Genomic DNA, 27086 nt, shown 5'->3' on the forward strand with positions numbered 1-27086 from the left:
GACTTGTTTCCATGTGTATTTTGTGATTTTTTAATTGTATGTACATATTCCTTAAAAACATACTTGTGATGATATTTTGAAGAACTATGTTTGCTTCAGCCAGGAAACAAAGGACACTACTAAAATTTTTGAATGATAGAGATTTTTTTTTAGTCCACAGCTAATGTAAATTCAGGGTCCAAACACAAGTTCATTAGTTGTCCGATGCTGTATAACAGATTATCTCGAAACTAGTGGCTTAAAACAGTAATAAACTTTATTTGTCATGGTTTCAGAGTACAGTTGTCTCTGCCTCAGGATGTTTAGTATCCAAAGCTGGAGGATCCAAAGGCTGGGAACTAGAATCACCTGACTTAGCTGGAGATACTGGCCAGAACATCCACATGGAGTCCACATACAGTCAATCCACATAGCTTGGGCTTCCTCACAACCCAGTGGCTGTGTTTCTGGGCTAGTATCCAGAGAGGCGGCCACATCACTTTGGCCTAGTCTTGGAAATCATGCTGTATTACTTCACTGAATTCTGTTTGTCGAGGCAGTCACAAGTCACATCCAGGTTCAAGGAGAGAAATAGACTTCAGCTCTTCATAGGGAGCAACAAGGTTCTAGAAGTGCATGTGGGACTAGAAATACTACTGTAGCTATTTTTGGATAATACAGTGTACCACACCAAGTAAAGGCGAGTGTATAGTTAACAATCCTTAGGCGGTGGCATTTCCCTTCCACTAGAACCAAGTCTGAGACACAGATGTGGCCTCACATTTCCGTGGAGGTTTATCTGGTTCACCCACTGTAGTATTGCCTTTTGAAGGTCCTGTCTATGTGGAGTTCTCCTTACTTGTGCCCAAGCTTCATTTCCTGCCCTGATTTTAGGCCACCAGGCACAGGCAGATACTGTGGCTTCAGCTCCACCCTACTTAGCTGATATGTGCTTCCCTATGTTGAAAACCTCAAAGATAGCCCTTACTTTCCTGCTAATTCAGCCATACTTTCTGTTATGTTTGCCTTGTATTTCACATGTTCAGGTGTCCTATACGAAGAGGGTTTCTCCAGGCATCTGATTGGTTCATCATATTTCCTAAAACAACTTATCAGGATATTTTTAATAATGATTTTTAATCATAAATAATTCTTCAAGCCCTGGCCGGTTTGGCTCAGTGGATAGAGCGTCAGCCTGTGGATTGAAGGGTCCTGGGTTCGATTCCGGTCAAGGGCATGTACCTTGGTTGCGGGCACATCCCCAGGGGGAGGTGTGCAGGAGCAGCTGATGAATGTTTCTCTCTCATTGATGTTTCTAACTCTCTATCCCTCTCCCTTCCTCTCTGTAAAAAATCAATAAAATATATTGATAATATAATTATCAATAATTACATTATTATCAATATAATAATAATTATTATTATTATTATTATTATCAATATAATTATTAATTTGCATATCAAGACAGTGTGGAAAGAAGCCAAGAGCTGCAAAGGGGAGTAAAGCTCGAAGAAGCAAGCAAGCCAGGGGGGCGGGGGGAGGAGAAGGGAGGAGTGAAGTCAGGGCCGTAGGCGAAGGGAAACGAAGGCGGGCTGGAGAAGAAGGCGGGGCCGGCGGCAAGGGCGGAGCGGAGGCGGGGCCGGGGCCGAAGGGAAAAGCGGGCAGGCTGGAGGAGAAGGCGGGGCCGGTGACAAGGGTGGGGCGGGGGCGGGGCCGGGGGTGATTGGAGGAGAAGGCGGGGCCGGTGACAAGGACGGGGCGGCGGCGGGGCCGGGGGTAAGGGAAACGCGGGCGGGCCGGAGGAGAAGGCGAGGCGGGCGGCAAGGGAGGAACGGAGGCGGGGTAGAGTGCAGCAGGAAATCCCATTGCAGGAATTTTCTGCAACGGGAAAGCTAGTTATTATTATAATTCTTCAAAGTTTTCCCTATTGAAAGATATTTAGATCTAGCCTCAAAAGTATTAGTCTCATCTGTCTCTTTTCTTTCTGACCCAAATTTTTGAGATTTCTAAAAAAAAAACTGAAGTACTGACTATATTCTATTAAGAATGGAATAAATTACCCCTGGCCTATTTGGTTCAGTGGTTAGAGCATTGGCCTGTGGACCAAAGGGTACTGGGTTTGATTTCCAGTCAAGGACAAGTACCTGGTTGCAGGTTTGATCCCCGGCCCCTGTCAGGGAGCATGCAGGAGGCAATCAGTTAATGTCTCTCTCACATCAATGTTTATCTCTCCTCTCCCCCTCCCACCCTTCCACTTTCTCTAAAAATCAATTGAAAAAATATCCATGGGTGAGGATTAACCCCCTCCCCAAAAAAGAATGGAATAAATTAGTAATATTTAAAAATATAAATTATGTTTAAGGGAGCTATGAAGCTTTACAACATGACTCAAAGGTTACATATCTATGGTCCTATTTTGTAAATATACATGTATATACATACTTAGGCACTTTTCTCTAAGGTTTAGGTTAATAGGATTTCGATATGATAATGCCAACCAAAGAATGCATAGGGAACCAGTGATTAACTGAAAACAATGCCTATTCATAAATGTTGATGTTGATGGTAGGTTAACTATTTATAAGAATACTAGAGGCCTGGTGCACGAAATTCATGCACTGGGGGTGGGGAGGGTGTCCCTCAGCCCAGCCTGTACCTTCTCCAATCTGGGACCCCTTGAGGGATGTCCCACCAGGCCTAAACGGGCAGTCAGACATCCCTCTCTCACAATCCAGGACTGCTGGCTCCCAACTGCTTGCCTGCCTGCCTGCCAGCCTGATCACCCCCTAACCACTCCCCTTCCAGCCTGATCAACGCCTAACTGCTCCCCTGCCAGCCCGATTGCCCCTAACTGCCCTCCCCCGCCAGCCTGGTCACCCCTAACTGCCCTCCCCTTGCCAGCCTGGTCACCCCTAACTGTCCTCCCCTGCAGGCCTGGCTGCCCCCAACTGCCCTCCCCTGCAGGCCTGGTCGCCCCTAAGTGTCCTCCCCTGCAGGCCTGGTCACCCCTAACTACCCTCCCCTGCCGGCCTGGTTGCCCCCAACTGCCCTCCCCTACAGGCATGTTCCCCCGCAACTGCCCTCCCCTGCCGGCCATCTTGTGGCAGCCATCTTATGTCCACATGGGGGTGGCCATCTTTGACCACATGGGGGTGGGCATCTTGTGTGTTGGAGTGATGATCAATTTGCATATTACCTATTTATTAGATAGGACTAGAGGCCTGGTGCACAAAATTCATGCACCAATAGTGTCCCTAGGTCTGGCTGGCGATCAGGGCCGATTGGGGCCTTCTGACTGTCTGCTGGGGCCTTCCTTTCCCCGCTGCTGGCTGCCGGCTGCCAGCAGGGGCCTTCCTGGGTTCCGCGCCACCCCCTGGTGGTCAGTGCACATCATAGCAAGCGATCAAACTCCCGGTCGAACTCCTGAGGGGACAATTTGCATATTAGGCTTTTATATAGAGAGATTATATATTTTTAAGTATATATTTACTTAGCTTTCTTATAAGTAAGCTTAGAATTTATATGTCAGGTAATCTTATATACATCCCCTATTTTGAACCTAATATAGTGTATGTGTTCCTAAAAATATTTATGTCCTGCTGAGTATTTATTTACTTAATTGAAGAATGTTACACTCTTTTCAAAGTTTTTATTTACTCAATGAGTTAAGACTTTTAAGTGCAAAAATAAAGGACTTGCTTAAATATATGAGAAGCCATAAAAGAAATGTTAATAAACAGGGAAGAGATCATATCAGAGACCAAAGAAAATTCTACAGTGACAAAGGTTGTCTGTGAACAGTGAAAAAGGGAAAGAAGCAAGTGTGGGGAAAAAAAAAAAATGCAGCCCTGGCCAGCGTGGCTCAGTTGGTTGGGTAACATCATGAGGTTACTTGTTCCATTCCCTGTCAGGACACATACCCGGGTTGTGGGCTCAATCCCCAGTAGGGGGCGTGCAGGAGGCAGCCGATTGATAGTTCTCTGTCATCAGTGTTTCTTTCTCTCTCTCTCTCAAATCAATAAAAACATTTTTTTAAAAGAAAGAAAGGAGCCGTTTTGGCTTAGTGGATAGAGCGTTGGCCTACAGACCAAAGGATTCCAGGTTCGATTCCAGTAAAGGGCATATACCTTGGTTGCTGGCTCCTCTCCAGACAGGCCATGGTCAGGGCTTGCGCAGGAGGCAACCAAGTGATGTGTTTCTCTCACATCGATGTTTCTGTCTTTCCCTCTCTCTTCTACTCTAAAAAAATCAATGGAAAAATATCCTCGGGTGAAGATTAAAAAAATAATAAAAGAAAGGGAATGCAATAGGACTAACCTGATAGAAGTATAGAATGGGAATAATCAACAAAATTTAATGAATTTTGAAGAGCTTAGTATTGGAAATACTTGTTATAACTGCTTGTTGCAGTGAGTTGAACACTGTTTTTATGCAGTGCATACGTCTCATTCCATCTGGTACAAATATGCCTGTCATATTCAGAAAAACACAGTTTTCAATATGGTTAGCCTTGTTAATGACTATCCATGGTCATAAATCAGAGAAACTAATGAAAAGTCATATTTCCTTTACTAAAGGTCAATATTAATGTACTCCTTTTGGGAATAATGAAAAAATACATACTTACAAGTACAGGTATATTGGTTAATAATAGCATGTAGCAGTGTTTCTTAATCTTGGCTGCATAGATATATGCTCAGTATTTTTTAATGATCTTTTAAAAATTATTTTGCCAATTTTAAAGGCATAACTTTGTTTTATAGTGATAACTCATAATTGAAATATTTTTATTCAATGCAAATCCAATTTTTAAAATATTTTTATTGTGGTAAATTATACATAACAAAATTTACCATTTTAGTCATTTTTAAGTATTCAATTCAATGAGTGGCATTAAGTACATTCACAATATTGTATAACCATCTCCACTATCTATTTTCAGAACTTTTTCATCATCCCAAACAGAATTCCACCGATTAATAACTCCCATTTCTTCCTCTCCCCAACCTCTGGCAACCACTATTCTATTTTCTGTATCTATGAAATTGACTATTCTAAATACTTCATATTAGTGGAATCATAGAATAATTGTCCTCTTATATCCCGCGTATTTTAATTAGCATGATTTCAAAGTTTGAAGGATATATCAGAACTTTATTTCTTTTTGTTGGTGTTATTAATCCTCACCCAAGGATATTTTTTCCATTGCTTTTCAGAGAGAGTGGAAAGGAAGAAGCGAGGGGGAGAGAGACAGAGTAGAGAGAAACATCAATGTAAGAAAGACACATCGATCGGTTGCTTCCTGCACACGCCCTAACCAAGGCCAGGGATCAAACCTGCAACCCAGGGATGTACCCTTGACCAGGAAGTGAACCCATGAACCTTCAGTGCACAGGCCAATGCTCTAACCACTGAGTCACACCAGCCAGGGCAGAATTTTATTCCTTTTTAAGGCTGAATAATACCCCATTGTATGTATCCACCACATTTGCTTATCCATTCATCTGTTTATGGATATTTGGATTGTTTCCATTTTTCAGCTATTGTGAATAATGCTGCTATGAACATGAGTATACAAGTATCTGTTTGAATCCCTGTTTACAGTTCTTTTGTGTATATACCTAGGAGAATTGCTGATTTGTATGATACTTCTATTTTTACATTTTGAGGAGTCACCAGCCCTTCCACAGCAGTTGTACTATTTTATGTTCCCACAAGCAGTGCGTGAGGGTTCTAATTTCTCCACATCCTCACCTACACTTATAATTTAACATTTGGTTATTTTGTGTGGCTTTTTTAATACTATAACTGTGCTAGTGGGTATAAAAAGATATCTCATTGTGGTGCTGCTTGCATTTCCCTGATGACTAATGACACTGAGCATCTTTTCACATGATTATTGGCCATCTGTTCATCTTTGGAGAAATGTCTATTCAGGTAATTTGCCCCCTTTTTTATTCTAGTTTCATTGTTAAATCATGATTTCTCCAACTGGGTTCTGTGGATATATTCTAAAGGAAGAGGGTTTAGCTCTTTCAGTTTCAGTTCTTTTGGGGACCCCCAGGCCTTTGGGCTCCAGTAACACTGCCTCCTCCTTCTATCTCTCCAACCCAGCGTTGGTGTCACTTCCCGCTGTTGCTAATCTTTGGGTCACTTCGCTGTTCCCTGTTTGACCCTCAAACCCTCCATCAGTTATGTATCAAATTCTTTCCATTAAGTTCTTAAACTGATGTAAATATTTGATATAGTTTCTGTTTCCCTGCCAGCCCATTTTCGCGCGCCTCCGTACCTTCGCTCTTCCGCACCTCTGCACCTCTGCACCTCCTACCAGTCTAGATGTGCTTTTCTCTTTCCTTCTTGTTGTAGAACTTCCTCTCAGCCAGCTTTCCCGTGGTTCTGGATGATGTCCGTTTTTTCTTTTAGTTGTAGTTTTGATGTGGTTGTGCGAGACAGCAAGTTCAGGTGTTTACCTATGCCACCATCTTGGTTCCTCCTCTGATTATAATCTTAATGTTGTATTTTCTTCAGCTTTTCATCATAACCACAAATTTTTCAGGTAGCTTAAATCCTATGAGGGACAAGATGAGGTAAGAATGAGTGAACCCATAAATCTCTGTTAAATCTTCCATTGTGTATTTGTCATCCTCAGGGAATTACTACAATCAAGGGGAGATTCGTAAGAAAGAACTTTTGCAGAGCTGTGATGTGTTGGGGATTCCACCCACCAATGTAATGATTATTGACAGCAGGTAATTCATCTGTATTAAAGATTTGATGGAGAACACATCTAGTGTTTCACTCTATTAGCTGCTGCTTATGAAATATATTCTTTATCATGTTAAATGCCGTTGGGGAGTGATGCTCACTGTGTTAGATTGGGCGAGGTGGGAGCTCCTGTTCACATCAGTGCCTTACAAAGAGATCAGGGAAAAGTTTCGATTTATTCTCAGTTTTACTTGGCTCCGGGCAAACTATTGGGATCGTCGTGGAGGAACTTCTTCTCTGTCGATGCCTGTGGGTTTTGTAATGCTTTTAAAAGCACAAACCTAGAGCCAGGCTGCTGGGACTAAAACCCCAGCTTCATGAGGTTATTAACTGTGCCATGTGGGGAAGTTGCTTAATCTCTGTTCCTAAACTTCTTCCTCAGTGACCCTTGGAAGATACATGGTTTTGAGTCAATTTGTGAAATAAATCATTGCTCACTTGTTTTCAAAGATGACATACTTCCCTTTTACACTGCGGTTCTATGTTGTGATTTGTTTTCTCACTGTTAATATTCATGGTAATATTGATGGGCTTCTCTGCTCAGGCATCCCATTTGCACACAGACTTCTGCCTGTGCAGTGTCTGCAGTGGCCCAGCAACGCAAGATGTTTTTGGAGGGTTAGATCTGAGTTGTGAGAACTGTAGTCAAACCAATGATCTCAGATCGGTTATCAAGTTCTTCACTCTCATGTTGTCATTTTTTACATGTTTTCTGTATCCTGAAGATCATGCAGCTTCAGCAACATTCCCTACTTGTTGAAATGCTACTATAGAGGTGTAGTAAACTTGTTAAAAATAAATTTTCAAGAAGCCAGTTTGAAGATGCAAAGAAGCCATGTATCTTTGTCTGCTCAGGCTCCCATAGGAAAATACCAGTAGGGTGGCTTCAACAACAGCCATGTATGGTCTCAGAGTTCTGGAGGCTGGAAGTCCCAGATCACGGCCCAGATGGGTGGGCTCTGGAGAGGATTTGCTTCTTAGCTTGCTGGTGGCCGTCCTCTCACCGTATGCTCACATGGAAGCAGAGAGAGGAGAGAAATTTCTCTTTCTCTTCTTAGGCCACCAGGCCTATAGGATTAGGGTTCCACCATTATGACCTCACTTAACCTGAATTACTTCCTAAAGACCCTATCACCAAATATGGTCACGTTGGGGGTTAATGCTTCAATAGATGGATTTGGGGAGGATGCAGTCAGTTCCTAGCAACATGCAACTTTAGTCCTTCAGTCTCTAACTTCATAATCCAGAAAAGGCAGAGCTTTAGAATTTTATTTCAGGTGATTTAGATGAGTTAAAGAGAAGAATGAAGGGTAAGAAGAGAAAGGAAAGTTTTATGGAGGGCCTATAGTCATAATAATGACAGCAAATATCTATTCAACCATCATTGTCAGTACCCAAAACCATACTAAATACATGATCTTAATGCTTAAAGTAATACAATTACTTGTGTGATGCTATAGACAAGGAACTGAGGAATAGTGAGAGATTGAGTAATTTGTCCATTGTCATCCAGCATAAGTGGTGGAGCTGGCGTTTGAATTGAAGAAGTTTGGCTCCAGAGCCTATGCTTCAACCACTATATTTTATGCCCACTTCATGCCTGACAAAGGCCATCTCATGTAATTCTTCCACTAATTGTGCAAGAAAGGTTTATTACCCTTTTTTATTTCACTCAAAGAAACTAAAGCTCATAGATATTAAGAGAATCCTCTGAGGCCTGGCCAGTGTGGCTTAGTTGGTTGAGCATTGTCCTGTGCACCAAGAGGTCACCTATTCAATTCCTGATCAGGGCACATGCCTGGGTTGCAGGCATGATCCCCAGTAGGGGCATGCAGGAGGCAGCCGATCGATGTTTCTATCGCCATCTCCCTTCCTCTCTCTCTAAAATCAGTAAAAACATATTTTTTTTTAAAAAGAGATTCCTCGCCTTGCCAGCATGGCTCAGTGGTTGAGCATTGACCTATGAACCAGGAGGTCAAGATTTGATTCCCAGACAGGGCACATGCCTGGGTTGCAGGCTCGATCCCCAGTGTTGGGTATCACTGGGGACATCTCTCATCATTGATGTTTCTATCTCTCTCTCTCTCTTCCTCTCTGAAATCAATAAAAATATATCTTAAAAAAATTTTTAAAGAGACCCCTCAGATGTTTAATAAATGGCAGTGCTAGAATTCAAAAACAGAAAGGAAGATGGAATTGATTCCTGACTTTCTGCGGGAAAGTAGACCACCACTTTGTTACTGCACTTGAAGACCAATGTATGTCTGAGTCCCTTGAATGACATTGTGCATGGTCAGTTTTTCTTCCATTGTTCTGAACTTCATTGCTGGATTTCTAGGGGACATTTAGCGTGAGAAGCCTACCAAGTAAACCCTTTATCTAATTTCTTAAAGAGGGGGGAAATTCAGTTCTCAAGAAAAGAAGGCATAATTTCAATCTTTAGACACCTAAATGGATACTTTCAGTAATTCTACCCAGTTTCTTAATATCTGTGGGTTCTGTTAATTTAATGAGTCATATGATATTGAAATGCATGTTGTTAATAGTACATATTCAATGCCTGGAATGGGTAAGGCACTGTAATAGATGTTGAAGAAAAGGCAGAACAGGTCAAGATACAGGAGCTGAATAGTAGGTGCTGGTCTGGCAGTCGCCACTGCTGCGTTTGTGGAAGGCTGTTTCTCTGCGCCGCCGAAAGCCAGGCTAGGAGGGCAATTAGAGATGGTCCCTGAGACATTTGGGAATTGTATGTGATTGGAAAATGCAACCTGTGGATTTAGTACTCATTTGTTGGGCTTGTGCTTCTTAATATAAATCCATAGAATTATTTATATTTCAAAGAAAACGAAAAGCACCCACATATTTTGTATACATAGATAATCTCTAAAAGGATAATACCTTAAAGTAGCTGCTACTTAATTGGCGCTTTAAAGAGGAACACTTTCATTTTATTTAATTCCTTTTTTAAGGAAGCCTTTATCACACACACACACACACACACACACACACACATATATATATATATATATCTCCTATATAATAAAAGGGTAATATGCAAATAGACCGGTCGCTATGACGTGCACTGACCACCAGGGGGCAGACATTCAATCCAGGAGCTGCCTCCTGGTGGTGAGTGTGCTCCCACAGTGCGAGTGCTGCTCAGCCACAAGCTGGGCTGATGGCTGGTAAGCACAGCGACCCACCTCCATGGCAGCGCTAAGGATGTCCAACTGACGGCTTACTTCCATCAGTTAGACATCCCCCGAGGGCTCCCAGACTGCGAAAGGGTGCAGGCTGGGCTGAGGGACCCTCCACCCTTCGGGTGCACAAATGTTGTGAACCGGGCCTCTAGTATATATATATATATATATATATATATATATATATATATACACACACACACACACACACACATACACACACACACAACATATATGTGTGTGTGTGTGTGTGTGTGTATATATATATATATATATATATACACACACACACACACACACATTTTTTAAGACTACCCCACATATCTAATAAAATATTCTCTCTCTACTCAGCTTCTATCCATACAAGTCAATGCTAAGTTAGAAATAAATCTGTGTATATTTTGAACTTGATTTGGTAAATTCAAAACAGAATAGAGTTCTTTGAAAAAATTATTTTGCTTTTAAGCCTTTTTATAGACACTGTGTTCTTCTCATGGGCCTCCTTCTGGCGGATGAGTGGGAAAAGGATCAGATATACTGCCCCAAGTATTCTGACTAGAAATGGAGGGGATTCGAGAGAGGCCTGATTGTGACGGAATAAAAAAAAAAACAGATCCCCCTATTATAATCCAGGACCACTAAAGTGCTCTGGGCCCAATGACCTATTGTTTGGCAAAACTTGCAAGGTCTCGAGCAGTTTGTGGTCTGTTCACAGTCTCCCTGCTCAACCCGTCACCCAGCCCTGTTTTACCTACATCACATCCATTCCCGTAACAAAAATAGGTAGGATTGCCCAGTACCCCCATCTGTGTCTCCTCTGCATCTCTGGCCTCCTATTTAAGCTGGGCCTCAAAGGTACCACGCTTTCTTACGTGTGCACACCTTTGCCTGTGCTGGTCCCTGCCTCTCACATGCTTCCTCACTTATCCATACCCCTTACCTTGTCTCTAGCCAACTCCTATTCATACTCAAACCTCAGTTCAAAGATTTCCTTAGATTCTGGCACCATCCTGTTTTGCCCAGATTTTCTTGGAAACTTTCATTATATTCTCATTGTACTATTACATCCTAACCTGCACACAAATTTTCACTCTATGCCAGGAGCCCCTCTATATTTTTTTTTCCTGTATCTCCAACCTCTCTCTAAACCTTGATACATAGTAGTTTCTCAGCACATGTCTGTTGAATAAATGAATGGCTCCACTTATACCTAAGCTTCCTTCCTGTGGCCAGCATGTAAATGTGTGATCTTGAAGAACTTGAATGGATGCCTATGCATCTCAAGCTTCTTCCATCACTTTTCCTTCATTCACTCATAAATGGTGATTAGCAAACCATTTTTTTTAATTTCTTTATTGATTAAGGTGTCACATATTTGTCCTCATCCCCCCATTCCCATCCCACACCCCTCCCCACGGATGCCCCAACCCCCTGTTGAACTTAACCATTGGTTAGGCTCATATGCATGCACACAAGTCCTTTGGTTGATCTCTCCCCCCTCCCCCCACCCTCCCCTATCCTCCCTCTGAGGCCCGATAGTCCGATCGATGCCTACTTGTTTCTGGTTCTGTTCTTGTTCATCAGTCTATGTTGTTCATCATTTCCCCTAGATGAGCGAGATCATGTGTCACTAGAGATATACTTATAAGAACTGAATGTGAGACGAGCAATAATAGTTATGCTGACAGGCAAATGAATCAGTCTGTAGTGAGTTTCTTTCTGGACCAACAGTTCTTTTGAGACCCAATTTCAATGTCCACCAGTTCCTTATGTGTACATGTCGGCACTGACCCCTCAGCTCTGGATGGTGGACAAATGGTGGTAATGCAGGTCCGACTCCCTCTGGCAAACCATTTTTTAAGACACATGAAATTGTTTTCAAATTCTTTAATTAAATAAAACAGTCTAGATTCCTGATTTGCATAGTTATTTTTAACTCTTTAGAAAGTTCTAAATTAATATTTCAGTTTGGAAGGATTTTTTTTACGTCTCTTTATTTTGCCATTCTATATGTTTGGCAACATTGTCATAAGGTTTCAACACATTAAAAATCTCCTTTTTCCCAGTGCTTGTCTTAACAAGTCTTTTACAGACTAATTTTAGCTGAACAAGGAAATAGATTCCAGTAAACATAAATGAGGCTGGCTGGCTTACTAGCAGTTCCTGGAAGTCTTTGTGTTTTCCAATAAATTCATGCAAATCATATAGTGGAAGAGAAGCCACGAGGCAGTCTGGGACTGTTGGGGTTACATTGGCAATTAAGCCCCCCTCTCCTTTGGGGACCCAGAAGAGCTTTCCCTGTACAGAAAGCAAAAAGACCATGTCCTGGCTGCCAAAGTGGATCTGACCCAGCGTCCTCACTGTAGAGATGAAAATAGAGCCTCCTGCAATTCCCTTCTCCAAATACACGGAGTGACTCAGCCAAAGCTCAAGGGCACAGTGCCAGTCCCAGTTGGCAGGAACAAGGCAGGGCTCCCATCCTCCCATGAGGTGCAGTGGACAAGAATGTTTCCTAGAAAAGAAACCAGGGAGGAGACTGAATGGGCCCAGCTGATTTGGAACTATTGTGTGGAAACCGAAAGCTGCTTCAGTACCTCTTCAAAGGCAGATACTCCGGGACTGAAGGGAGGCTGGGCCTTTCAGTAGCATGACGGGGGAGTCAACGTAAAAGACGTAAAGTGGGGCTACGAGGGGTGGCCTTGACCAAGCATGCAGGTGGGGCTGATACTACCCCTTGAAAATGGTTGCAAATACCACAAAAATAGGGTTCAAGGTGACTGTACTGAGATATTCATTACAGTACTATTTATAATAACAAAAAATTGATAGCAACTAAATGTAACAGTAGACAATTAATTATATAGCAATGGTCCAGCCCATTAGACCACAATTCATAGTTTCCTGTGCATAATTAATAATCCAGGAAAGTGTCCATAATATAATATTGAGTTTTAAAAAGCAGTATATACTTTCTTCTTTGCACTTTTCTGTGTTTCCATAGTTTTGAGAAAGAGCATTCATTAGTTGTAATACAAAAGTTTCATTAGCTTTATTTTTCAATATGTTTCTAAGTGTATATTTCTTAGCATTTAAAAAAAATTTAAAGACTATTTTTTAGAGCAGTTTTAGGCTCACAGCAAAATTGAGAGTAAGATACAAAGGTTTGCCCTATAAGTCTTACCCCCACACAGGTGTAGCCTCCCCCATTGTCCGCCTCCTCCACCAGAATGGGACATTTGTTACATTATAATCACCCAAACTCTGTAGTTTAAATTAAGGTTTATTCTTTGTGTTGTATATTCTATTGGTTTTAACAAATGTATAATGATATGTATTCATCATTATACTATACAGAGTATTTTCACTGCCCTGAAAGTTCTCGGTGCTCTGCCTATTCATCCTTCCCTCCCCAGCCCCTGGCAACCACTGATCTTTTTATTGTCTCTATAGTTTTGCCCTTTTCTGAATGTCATATAGTTGGAATCATACAGATTGGCTTCTTTCACTTAGTAATATGCATTTAAGGTTCCTCTATGTCTTCTTATGGCTTGGTAAGTCATTTCTTTTTAGTGCTGAATCATGTACCACAGTTTGTTTACCTATGTATCTACCAAAGGACATCTTGGTTGCTTCCAAGTTTTGGCAGTTATGAATACAGCTAGTGTAAACATCTGTGGGCAGCCCTAGCTGGTGTGGCTCAGTGGATAGAGCGTTGGCCCGAGGACTGAAGGATCCCAGATTCGATTCAGGTCAAGGACATGTACCTGAATTTCAGGCTTGATCTCCAGCCCTGGTCAGGGCACATGCAGGGAGGCAACCAATCAATGTGTCTCTCTCACATCGCTGTTTCTCTCTGTCTCTCCCCCTCCCTTCCACTCTCTCTAAAAATCAATGGAAAAAATATGCTCGGGTAAGGATAAAAAATAATAAATAAACATCTATGGGCAGAATCTTGTGTAGATATAAGTTTTTGACTATACATTTTTTTATATATTTCCGTTGACTTTAGAGAGGGAGAGAGAGAAACATCCATGTGAGAGACCAGCATTGATCAACTAATTCCTAGACAGGGGACCAAGCCTACAACCTGGTATGTGCCCCAACCAGGGATCGAACCAGCAACCTTTCAGTGCACAGGAGGACATTCCAACAACTGAGCCACACCAGCCAGGGCTAAATGTTTTTTAATTAAGAGACATTGAACAAAGGAGCAAGATGGTCAGATTTGTGTACGAAAGTATTTTTAATAATGCATACTTGTAAAAAATAAAAAGAAAGTAAAAATCATCTCGATACTCACACTTGGAAATAACCGTTGTCAATACTCAGTGCTAGCTTTCTTTCTATGCATATCTGCAGACAGAAAGATAGATGGGTATATAATTACTAGAGGCCCAATGCACAAAATTTGTGCAAGAGTAGGCCTTTCTTCTCCCAGCTGCCGGCACCGGCTTCCCTCTGGCACCTGGGACCCGGGCTTCCCTCCGGCCGCTGGCAGGCACCCAAGACCTGGGCTTCCCTCGCAGCACCAGCTTCGTTTGGCACATCGTCTGGTCTAATTAGCAGATTATGCTTTTATTATTATAGTTTTAGAAAAATGAAAATAATTCCATAGTTGCTGTGGTTTGAATGAAATTGAATATTACTTGAAAAGAAATGGACTTTAACTTGAAATAAACTTCAGATAAATGTTTTTATCTAATTCAACTACAATGGATTAATTCCAAAAATATCTGTCCAAAATTAAGAAGAGTGTGAAATGTTTGGAGATTGTAGTTACTGAGATTTTTTTTTAAATATTTTTATTGATTTCAGAGAGGAAGGGATAAGAGAGAGACAGAAACATCAATGATGAGAGAGAATCATTGATAGGCTGCCTCCGGCACGACCCCACTGGGGATTGAGCCCACAACCCAGGAGTGTGCCCCCGACTGGCATCGAACCTGGGACCCCTCAGTCTTCAGGCCGACACTCTATCCATTGAGCCAAACCAGCCAGGGCAAGTTACTGAGATTTTTGGTTGTTGTTGGTGGTGGTGATGGTAGGGTTTTTAACTCATGTTTCTACTAACTGCATAGAGGAAGTAAGTGTACCTAAACTTTTTCCCAAAAACCCTTCTCCCCAAGTTCCCATTATATTATTACTTTTTCTTTGTCGAGGTTTATGACAGTTTTTTCAAAAACCATAGTTACCATACTGTTTAATCTTAATCCTGTGTTTAACCGCATGGTCCAATCAGTCTGCTTTACCACAATCTGTTCATTCCTCAATTCATTTTTTGGATTCACTCCTGACATGACAGCAAGTCATCAGCCAGTATGTTTTTGAAAAGCAGCACATTTTGTATTTTCGTACGTTTTAAGAATATCTATTATACTTAGAGGACACTTTGGGTGGTTATAAAATTATCAGGTTATACTTCCTTTTCCTCTGTAGACATTTCTTCATTGTGTTGTTGTGAAGATTCTGATATTTTTCCCCTGGTACAAAATATTTTCTATCTGGATTATCCTTGAAAGTTCCAGAACTATATCATGTTAATATTTAGTGTTGATTGTTCCAAATCAGTTTTTCCTAGGACATAGGTCTTTCAATCTGTAGACTCCATCATATCTTTCTAACCATTTGCCTTGTCCTTTTCTTTAGAAACACTAATTATGTGTTGACTTTAGAGAGGGAGGTGTTGGATCTTCTTTGTATTCCATAACTATTCTCTTCTATGACCTATATATCAATGTTCTTTTAAATTTTTACATCTCTTCAACATTTCCATTATATCTCTCACTTTATTTTGAATAGTTGTTTATTTTTTTCTTGCTTATTTACCAAACTGCACTAACTTCCATTTCTGTTATGTAAAAACCTCTTTTTGAAACCCTTAAAAATCCCTTCTTCTTCTTCTTCTTCTTCTTCTTCTTCCTCCTCCTCCTCCACCTCCTCCTCTTCTTCTTCTAACTTTTTTTTTTAATATATTTTATTGATTTTTTACAGAGAGGAAGAGAGAGGGACAGCAAGCTAGAAACATCGATGAGAGAGAAACATCGATCAGCTGCCTCCTGCATACCCCCCACTGGGGATGTGCCCGCAACCAAGGCACATGCCCCTGACCGGAATCGAACCCGGGACCCTTGAGTCCGCAGGCCGACGCTCCATCCACTGAGCCAAACCGGTTTCGGCTCTTCTTCTAACTTTTTAAAAGATATCAGGCTGCTGGTAATTCTTTGATACTCTAGAAAATAGTTTGAAATTATAATAGGTTTTTCATCTGCATTTTGCTTATATTTTTTTCTCCTAACTTTTTTTTTTCCTATTGTTTTTGAAATTATCATGGATAGGGGATGTCCCCTGTTGGTTCTCTCTGGGTGGTTTCTCATGTTTGAATAGGCCAGCTACCTACATAAGAATGGTGCTGGAGGGGCTGAGGAGGATATAAGGATTCGAGCTGGGCCATCTGAAGCTTCTGCTGAATGTCTTCAACAGTAAGACAAAGCCTTCCCCTTCCTTTCTTGTGGAGGCATCTTTATTTTTTATGTATTGCCGTGTACATCTCTTGGTACTCTTCTCAGGCAACAGGCTCAATGTAAATCCTAGAAATAGCTTATCAACATGATTCTTCTTCAAAGTATGCTTCTCCATGACCATATTGTCTCTGATTCACATGATGCTAATCAAAGATCACTGGGTGCCTTTGAGAATGGGGAGGCTTGATTTTGAGGGATTTTCAAACTCTGCTGACAGTTCGAGGTAGAACATATGCTGGCCAGTGGCATGCCCCTCTTTCTGGCGCAGATTTCACATGATTAGGCAGGAATGTTTCATGTTTTATGGTTTTCTGATACAAGGGTGTTTTTGCTTCATGGAAGTTGATGCTGCATAACTTGTTTCTTTTGTTGTTGTTTTCAATAAAGTTTGAGGGCAGAGAGGGAAGTGAAAATGTCACTAGCACTATAACTAAAAATCCATATTTGCATTTTAGACAGATTACTGCTGGCAGTGGAAGGAAGGATGAATGTGAAAAAATCAAGACTAGAGAAAAGAAAGTGAGGAAAGTACATGATGATGGAAAGAGCTGTGGTCCAGGAGTCATGAAATGTGTGTTCAGGTTTTTTAGCTCTGCTACAAACCAGCTGTGTGTTATTGGGCAAGTAATTTTCCTTCTCTGGGCTTCTCTTTTTATATATGTAAACTGACTGAATGAGATGGTGGTTTTACCTAAAGCTCCTAGATATAAATGCAGGTTTATGTACTCAATTCAGCAATATAGCTGACATTTTTAAGTGCTTTCCATTTTACTAAGCTCTTTTACATTTTATGACATCCACAGTGGAAAGAAACTCAAAAGTAGTCCTTTTATTTACCAAAATAAAGTCGGCCAGCTCACTCTTGCCTACTATCATCATCCATTCGGATTGGTATAACAAAAATGCCATAAACTGCCAAAACCAGTTTGGCTCAGTGGATAGAGCGTCGGTCTGCGGGCTGGAAGGTCCCAGGTTCGATTCCGGTCAAGGGCATGTACATTGGTTGCGGGCACATCTCCTGGTGGGGGATGTGCAGGAGGCAGCTGGTCGATGTCTCTCTCTCATCGATGTTTCTGGCTTTCTATCCTTCTCCCTTCCTCTCTGTGAAAAATCAATAAAATATATTTTAAAAAAATGCCATAAACTGGGTGGCTTAAAAACAACAGAAATTACTTTCTCAGAGTCCTGGAGTTTAAGAAGTCCAAGATCAAGGCACCAGCAGTTTCGGTGTCTGGTGAGGGCCTGTGCCTGGTTCATATCTTCTACATGTGTCCTCACATGGCAGGAGCAAGGGAGCTCTCTTAAGGTCTCTTATAAGAGCACTAGTCCCATCTGCGAGGGCTCTACTCAATCGCCTCCCAAAAGCCCCATCTTCAAATACCATCAGATTGGCGGAATTGATTTTAACATAGGACTTTTGAGGGGCTCAAATATTCAGTCTACACCATCTACAAAAATTGTAGGAACCAAAAACTTTGCATAGGAGGTAATTAATTCTCTAAAATTCAAGTCTTATAGACAAATAATGTGAGTATCCAGAAGAAAGATTGTTGGATTGGTCTTTCAGATTATTTCTGCATAAGACCAAGTTCCAAGAAGTAATTCTTGGTCATTTTTAGGATGTTCTATAGAGTCCGTGGGAGAAGAAAAATTTCAGGGGCCTGTGTGTATTGCAATTTACTCAGCTAGTTGGGTAAAACTGTCAGGTTAGCTAGACCTAGTTCCTCAAGACTGAGCCACAGTTTAGCCAGTTTCTGTAGTGAAAGGATTTCTAGGCTCTATTCACTTTTGGATTTTCTTTTTCTTTCTTTCTTTTTTTTTAAATAATGCTTACACTCACATAGACAGTCACTTGATCTGGAACAATGGTTCCAAGACAATTCAATGGGGGAAGAAATGCTCTTTTGGACAAATGGTTCTAGGATAACTAGATATCCACATGCAAAAGAACAGCAGTTGGACCCTTTCACAGGATGCACAAAAATGATCTCACAAAGGCCTCAATATAAAAGCTACAAGTATAACCGTGGCCATGTGGCTCAGTTGGTTGGGCGTTGTCCCATGCACCGAAAGGTTACCAGTTGGATTCTTGGTAAGGGCCCATGCCCAGGTGGTGAGCTGGGATCCCCATTGGGGGGCGTGCAGGAGATAGCCATTGGGTGTTTCACTCTTACATCAATGTTTCTCTCTCTCCCTCCCCCTTCCTCTCCAAAAATCTTTCAAAAATAAAAAAAGAGCTAAAAGAAACTTTAGGAGTGAATCTTCATGAGCAGGATAGGCAAAGCCTTCTTAGATATAACACCAAAAGCACATAGAAGCAATAAAGGGGAAAATAGACTAATTAGACTTCATCAAAATTGAAAAATTGTATACATCAAAAAGCACCATTAAGAGAGTCAAGCCAAGCTGAAACCGGTTTGGCTCAGTGGATAGAGCGTCGGCCTGCGGACTGAAAGGTCCCAGGTTCGATTCCGGTCAAGGGCATGTACCTTGGTTGCGGGCACGTCCCCAGTGGGGGTTGTGCAGGAGACAACTGATCGATGTCTCTCTCTCATCGATGTTTCTAACTCTCTATCCCTCTCTCTTCCACTCTGTAAAAAATCAATAAAAATATATTTAAAAAAAAAAAAAAGAGAGTCAAGCCTTGACCTTTATGCTCAGTGGTTAGAGCATTGGCCCAGGCACCAAAGGGTCATGGGTTTAATTCCTGGTCAAGGGCACATACCTGGGTTGCAGGTTCGATCCCTGGCCAGAGTCGGGGCATGTGTGGGAGGCAAACAGTTGATGTGTGTGTGTCTCTCTCTCTTCCTCTCCATCCATTCCATCTACTCTCTCTAAAAAACAATGGAAAAAATATCCTCAGGTGAGGATTAACAAAGGGAAAAAAAGAGAGTCAAAAGATAACTCACAGAATGGGAGAAAATATTTGCAAATCATATATCTGATAAGGGATTTATATTCATATATATATGTTATATACTACTAGAGGCCCGATGCACAAAATTCGTGCAAGAGTAGGCCTTCCTTCCCCCAGCCTCTGGCACCGACTTCCCTCTGGTACCTGGGACCGGGGCTTCCCTCCTGCCACAGCAGGCACCCAGGACCCGGGCTCCCCTCGCAGCCCCAGCTTCATCCGGAAGGTCATCCGGAAAGATGTCCAGTCTAATTAGCATATTATGCTTTTATTATTATAGATATGTTGCACATAGAATAATATGTAACATAAAGTAATACATTAAAAAACAATTACACTTGCCCTAGCCAGTTTGGCTCAGTGGATAGAGCATCGGCCTGTGAACTAAAAGGTCCCAGGTTCGATTCCGGTCAAGGGCACATGCCCAGGTTGTGGGCTTGATCCCCAGTGGGGGACTTGCAGGAGGCAGCCGATACATGATTCTCTCTCATGGATGTTTCTATCTCTCTCTCCTTCTTCCTTCCTCTCTGAAATCAATAAAAATATATTTAAAAACAAACCAACAAAAAACCAATTACACTTAACAACAAAAAGAAAAATCAATTTAAAAATGGACAAAGGACTTGAGTAGACATTTCTCCAAATAAACACGGAAAAGATGTTCAGCATCATTAATCATTACTGGAATGGAAATCAAAATCAGTGAGAAACACCACTTCACACTCACTAGGTTGACCATATTTTTAAAAATAAAGTCCAAAGGGAAATACCAAGCATTGGCAAGGATGCAGAGAAATTGCAAACCTCATACATTGCTGATGGGAATGTAAAATGGTATAGTCACTATGGCAAACAGTTTGGTGATTCCTCAAAAACTAAACATATCCCTAGCCAGGTAGCTCAGTTGGTTAGAGCATCGTCCCAATCTGCCAAGGTTGTGGTTTCAGTACCCAGTCAGGGCACATACAAGTATTAACCAATGAATGCATAAATAAGTGGAACAACAAATTGATGTGTTTCTCTCTCTTTTTCTCCCCCTTCCTCTCTCTCTAAAACCAATAAGTAAAAAAAAATAAACATAAAATTACCATTATCCAACAATTCTCTGACATAAATGCCTAAAAGAATTGGAAGCAGATATTCAAACAAAAACTTGTACATGAGTGTTTATATCAGCACTATTTACAACAGCCAAAAAAAATAGAAACACCCCAAATGTCCGTCAGCTGATGAATGGATAAACAAATTGTGCTATATTAATATACTGTAACATTATTAAACCATAAAAAGGAATGTTACAGCCTGGCTAAACATAGAAAACATTCTGCTAAGTGAAAGAAACCAGACTTTTTTCAACAAAGTCACATATGTTGAGTCCATTTATCTCAAATGTCCAAAACAGGCAAATTCATAGAGAGGAAAAGGAGATTAGTGGTTGCCAGGGACTGGTGGGATTGGGAAACTGGAATGGGGGTTATTTTTTAGGTGATTAAAATGTTCTAAAATTGATTGTGGTGTTAGTTGCAGAACTCTATGGGTATACTAAAGAAAAAATGTTTAATTGTACACTTTAAATGGGTGAATTGGGCCCTGGCCGGGTAGCTCAGTAAGTTAAAACACTGTCCCCATACTGCAAGGTTGAGTGTGACCCCCAATCAGGGAACATACAAGAATCAACCAATGAATGCATAAATAAATGGAACAGCAAATAGATGTCTCTTCCTTTTTCTCTCTCTCTAAAATCAATTTAAATTTTTTAAAAATAAATGTGTGATTTGTATAGCATGTGAATTTTATCTTAATAAAGCTGTTATTAAAATAATAGTATCCAGTAGGGGGTAAGAGAGCAACCAAAGGACTTGTATGCATGCATATAAGCATAACCAATGGACACAGACGGTTGAGGGGTGAGGGCATGTGCTGGGGGGTGGAAGCAGCCAAGGAGAGGTCAATGGGGAAAAAAGGAGCCATATGTAATACTTTAAACAATAAAGAATTTAAATTTAAAAAATAAAATAATAGTATCCAAAAAGAAATAAAAAATAATAGTATCTATGCTCATTGTAAAAACAAACAGTACAGAAATTATCAAGTGAAAAAATGAACGTCACCCTCTATTCTTTCCCCATCCACTTACCTCCTTAGAGAAAACCATTGTTAACTATTTGGTGTGTAAACTTCCGTACCTTCAAAACTTTACAAATGCACATTTATACTCAAACATAAATACAGTTTTTTTTTATATTGCATACTCTTCCACAAGACCCCTGTATAATAATTTAATTAATACAGTGTTCCCTGGCTTTGCCAGAAGAGCCAGTAACCTTCATGAAATAAAGAATTTTCCACTACTGTTCACTCTGGAGTCACACAGAGACTAAGAAGGTCGTTGGTTATATACTAGCATTAGTGCCTGCAGTGCCGGCTTCTGCTTCCTGGGTTGTTCATTTGGGGGCTCCTGTTTGAAACCACTCTTCATTGTTCATTTTTCTGCCCATGGTGTCTTAATACCTGAAGCAGATCAGTTCTGACAAATGACTGCCTTTCTCTTTGAGATGTCTCCCCTAGAATGCTCTCAGAAAGAATTGTGTGCATACCTCATACTCATTTTAAGTCAAACCAGTCATCCCAAACACACCTTCCAAAGGTATTGAAACTCTATCTAGTCACTTTCACATGACAATGCAAATAGATATACTCAATTTTATATTGTTTGAAGCAATTTTTTATTTAAACCCTCACCTGAGGGTATTTTTTCCATTGATTTTTAGACAGAGTGGGAGGGAGGGGGGAGGGAGAGGGGGGAGGAAGAAAGAAAGAAGAGAAAGAAAGAAAGAAAGAAAGAGAGAAAGAAAGAAAGAAAGAAAGAAAGAAAGAAGAAAGAAAGAAAGAAAGAAAGAAAGAAAGAAAGAAAGAAAGAAAGAAAGAAAGAAAGAAAGAAAGAAATACATCAATTGGTTGCCTCCTGCTCAAGCCCTGACAGGGCTGGGGATGGAAGCAATGATCTGTTTCCTAGAACTGGCTGCCAGGACTACACCTAGACACCTGTTATTTACAGCCTCGTTGCTGACATTCATCAATAATCGACACATAATCTGTTATGCCTATAGCATACTTTAGTGGGAATTTTCTTTTTTTTACATATATTTTTTATTGATTTCAAAGAGGAAGGGAGAGGGAGAGAAAGATAGAAACATCAATGATGAGAGAGAATCATTGACTGGCTGCCTCCTGCACACCTCCCACTGAGGATCAAGCCTACAAGCCAGAAATGTGCCCTTGACCGGAATCGAACCCGGGACCCTTCAGTTTTCAGGCTGATGCTCTATCCACTGAGCCAAACCAGCCATGGCTATTGGAAATTTTCATTAACCTCTATTTGTTCTTGTTTCATTGCTCTGGGTTCTTATCGTATGTTTGTCCAAGATTCTCTTATCATTCAAACAAACAAATCTTCCCTTAACTCTCCTCCAGCCCATTACTGCCCTACTTCTCTCTCTTCTTTTATAATCTTACTAGTGGCCCGGTGCATGAAATTCGTGCACATTAAAAGGGGATTGATTAGAGGAAATTAATATTGCTATTTGACCTTTCTCTATAATAGAAGTGTCAGAGATGAAAGAAAATTAGTAAAATGTATATGAAAACCTTCCTCCTGTCAGAGTCTGGGGCTCACCACAGGACCCAGAGTCAAGTCCCCGCCCACCCACATGCACCTCAAAATCACATGAGACCCAGACCCCCCCACCCATTGGGCTAGATCCAGACCCAGCCAGTCCCACCCTTGTCAAGCCCTGCCGGGCAGGGGGCGTAGCCTCAGGTCCCCTGGCCTGGCACTAGGACGGGGGGCATGGCCTGAGGTCCCCAGCCCACACTGGGATGGGGGGCATGTCTTGAGGTCCTCCGTCAAGCCCCGTGGGGGGGGGGGCAGCCTCAGGTCCCCCGTCAACCCCCACAACCCCCACCAGCAGAGGGGGCGCAGCCTCAGGTCCCCCATCAAGCCCTGCTGGGCGGGGGCGCAGCCTGAGTTCCCCTGACCCAGCACTGGGGGTGCACCTTGAGGTCCCCCGTCAAGCCCCGCTGAGTGGGGGGCGTGGCCTGAAGTCCCCTGTCAAGTCCCACCTGGTGGGGGGCATGGCCTGAGGTCTCCCGGCCTGGCACTGGGGCGGAGGGAGCAGCCTGAGGTCCCCTAGCCCAGCACCAGGACGGGAAGCGCACCTTGAGGTCCCCTGTCAAGCCCTGCCGGGTGGGGGGCACAGCCTGAGATCCCCTGTTAAGCCCCAAAGGGGCAGGGGAGGGTGTAGCCTCAGATCCTTGCTGATTGCTTGTTAAGGCTCCTTATGGGAACTTGGCCTCAGCTGTGGGTGCAGCCATCTTTGTGATGGAGTGATGGTCAATTAGCATATTCCCTCTTTATTATATAGGACAGTGGTCGGCAAACTGCGGCTCTTTGGCCCTTTGAGTATGCTTCGGCATTTGAACCACTTCTTCAAAATAGACTCGCCCAGGCCGAAACCCGACTTCTGCGCATGGACCACGAAGTTTCTATTGCACTGTACGTGTGCACCCGCACGTGGTATTTTGTGGAAGAGCCACACTTAAGGGGCCAAAGAGCCGCATGTTGCTCGCGAACCGTGGTTTGCCGACCACTGAGATAGGATATTATTTATACTCACCATCTACACAGCCTCATCTCTTTATTCATTCCCCAGAACAATAAAACCATCTTCTTCTCTCTTCCTTCTGCCATTGAAATTCCTCTTCCTCGGGGTCATTGGTAGCACCCTAATTATAAAATCAGTCGGATATTTACTGGCCCTCTCAGCAGCTCCGGTTGACCTCTGAGAACTACTTTTGGCATCCAAAACAGTACTTGGCCACAACTGTCCTCCTACCTCCTTCCCTGGCCACTTTGTGCCCATCATTTTCAGCCCCTCTTGTTCAACTACCTGGTCCTTACATGTCACAGGCTTTATCTCATCCGTTTCGCATTTTCTGCACTCTCTCTCAGCCTGGGTTCTCAGTGTTTGGTGCTCATTCTGCCCTGTGAGTGAGGCTGTTTACAAAACACCAGTGCCCCACTGAGCCAGGTTCACCTGGAAGTCAGCAGGAAAAGAACTCATGAGAGGCACCTGGGTTTCAGTTTGTCTGCTTATTTGTTAATTTTTAAATTTATTTATTCATTGTCTTCATTTAACCCTCATTTGGGGGGCATATGCTATATTTCAAGTATTAGTCCTAAAAATACAAAATGAAATGTCAAGCTCTTACCCTCAAAGACCTTACAGTCCAGTAGAGAACAACAAACCAACTAATGACATGAGGGCCGCACAGAAGGGCTATTCCAAAGGCCAGTCCACCCGAAGGCCAGTCCACAAAGGGTGCCAGGGACCCGAACACCGGAGTCAGGAAAGATGCCACAGCCGGGTTACCTGTGGTCTGAGCTGGAAGGACCAGTAGGAATTAGCCACATCGCTCCCTGCACAGTGTGTGCTTCCAGAGCACTGAGCGCAGCCGCCTGCGGGAGGGGAGATGACGAAGGGGTCCTGAGCTAGCCATACAAGCGCAGACCACGAAGATTGTGTTAGGTTCAGGTTAAGGACTTCCAACAATTTTTTAAAACTAAGGAGCTTTGAAATATATTAAGCTGGGCGGTGACTTCATTTGATTTACCTTTTAGGAAGCTCTTTCTGACAACATTGTGGAGAGCCGCTTGGAAGAGGGGTCAGACTTGTGCAGTGGGCCGTTAGCATAAGCAGGTGGGAAGTACAGCTGACCCTTGAGCAATACAGATTTGGACTTCACAGGTCTACTTATATGCAGATTTTTTTTCATTAAATATACAGTTGGCCCTTGTATCCGATTGTTTTGCTCCACAGATTCAAACAAACGCAGATGGAAGATAGTATTTTTCTTTTTCTTGTTTTTTTCTTAATATGATTTTGTTGATTTCAGAGAGGATGTGAGAGGAAGACAGAGCTAGAAACATCAATGATGAGAACCATTGACTGGCCGCCTCCTGCACGCCCCCTACTGGGGATCGAGCCCACGGGGAATCAAACCGTGATCTGGTTCATGGGTCGACATTCGACTACTGAGCCACACTGGTCGGGCTGGAAGATAGTATTTTTCAGTTCACAGCTGGGAATCTGCAAATGCGGAGGGCTGACTGTGTGCATTGTTCTACACCATTTTATATAAGGGACATTTTATATAAATCTTAGTGTCCACAGATTTTGGTATCTGCAGGGGCCCAGGAACCAATCCCCCACAGATACCTAAGAATAACTTAGTTTGGGGGCAGTCAAAGCTTATACTCACATTTTTGCACCTCTAACCCCTACTTTTTCAAGGGTCAACTGTGTAAGAGTCAGAAATGAAGCAGTGACAGAGGAGACCGTGAGGAGAGGCTTCTAAAGCTGTTGCAGGGGTAGTGTTTCCAGGACTTAGAGAGGAATTGACTTTCAGAGATAAGGGAGAGAGGAGGTCAAAGGGACTCCCAATGTGTCGATTTAGTGACTGAGTATATATACTATGTCCCCAAAAATGTATAAACTTTGGGGGTGGGGTGATGGGGAGAAATCACTGTGCTTTGTTCAACCTGATGTGAAAGGATGGTTGGTATTTTTCCTGCATTGTATCTTTTCCTACTGTTTCTTTAATAAATTGGAATTAGCCACATGCGCTCCATGCAGTGTGTGCTTCCAGATAGCTGGATCACAGCGCACACATTTTGAATAATTATAAAGGCAGTGTTTATTAAAATGCATTTCATTTTCAAAATTGAGCTATCAGCTGTTAAAGCGAGCCTTTTAGTGCAAGTGATATACAGGTTATAAGAGACCAGAGAAACTGCTTCAGATGGTCTAGGCCCGTAGTCGGCAAACTGCGGCTCGCGAGCCACATGCGGCTCTTTGGCCCCTTGAGTGTGGCTCTTCCACAAAATACCACGGCCTGGGCGAGTCTATTTTGAAGAAGTGGCATTAGAAGAAGTTTAAATTTTAAAAATTTGGCTTTCAAAAGAAATTTCAATCGTTGTACTGTTGATATTTGGCTCTGTTGACTAATGAGTTTGCCAACCACTGGTCTAGGCTCAACATCATCCTTTAACACACTCAGGTATATCTCTAACTTTTAAACTTCCATTTACATTTCTTTTATTTTGGTGTACTTCCCAAGAGAGGACTTTCTGTAAGTTTTTACACTTATTGCTATCAAACCCAAATCCAGCCCGCATTGTACCTCTCTCCCCTCCAATTGGTCCTACAGGCAGATATGTCTACTAAAGGCGCAGGAACTTCAACAACACAGGCCCATGCGTCAGACATCAGATTATAGTAGCTTGATGATGGGGTAAATACAGGTCTGAACTGGACTCGTGTCTGTTTCCAGGGAGGCCCAACCTAGTGGGTAAGATACTGCAGCAGAGTTTCTAGCTCCAGAGGTGGTCAAAGTCAGGCAAGTGGCTCTGTGGTGATTCTGGGGTGACCTTGTTTGGAGCTAGACCATAGCCAGCATCTAGGTCAGGAAACTGGGATGAGTCATTCGGCTTTAACATATGGTCTCACCAGACCCCATGAGGTCCTGACCAAGTGTGCTCTCAGTGGAGAAACAGATGAGCCAATCAAGGCAGAGCCCAGCACGTAGGCCAGGAAACACAGGAGTTGTTGAGGGAAAATGAGCTTGAGGCTCACACAGATGCTTAAG

General features: G+C 42.2%; 1 protein-coding gene across 2 annotated transcripts in view; it reads left to right on the plus strand.

The window, feature by feature from the left end:
• Positions 1 to 27086, plus strand: part of PIGL (phosphatidylinositol glycan anchor biosynthesis class L) — a 94739-nt gene that overhangs the window by 10144 nt on the left and 57509 nt on the right. For both annotated transcript variants that reach the window (XM_054709725.1, XM_008156215.3), the window contains exon 2: positions 6629 to 6728. In XM_054709725.1, coding sequence (XP_054565700.1) covers positions 6629 to 6728 — 100 coding nt within the window. The remainder of the gene's footprint in view (positions 1 to 6628; positions 6729 to 27086) is intronic.

The sequence above is a fragment of the Eptesicus fuscus genome, chromosome 20, assembly GCF_027574615.1.
Source record: "Eptesicus fuscus isolate TK198812 chromosome 20, DD_ASM_mEF_20220401, whole genome shotgun sequence".
In the NCBI taxonomy this organism is placed as follows: domain Eukaryota; kingdom Metazoa; phylum Chordata; class Mammalia; order Chiroptera; family Vespertilionidae; genus Eptesicus; species Eptesicus fuscus.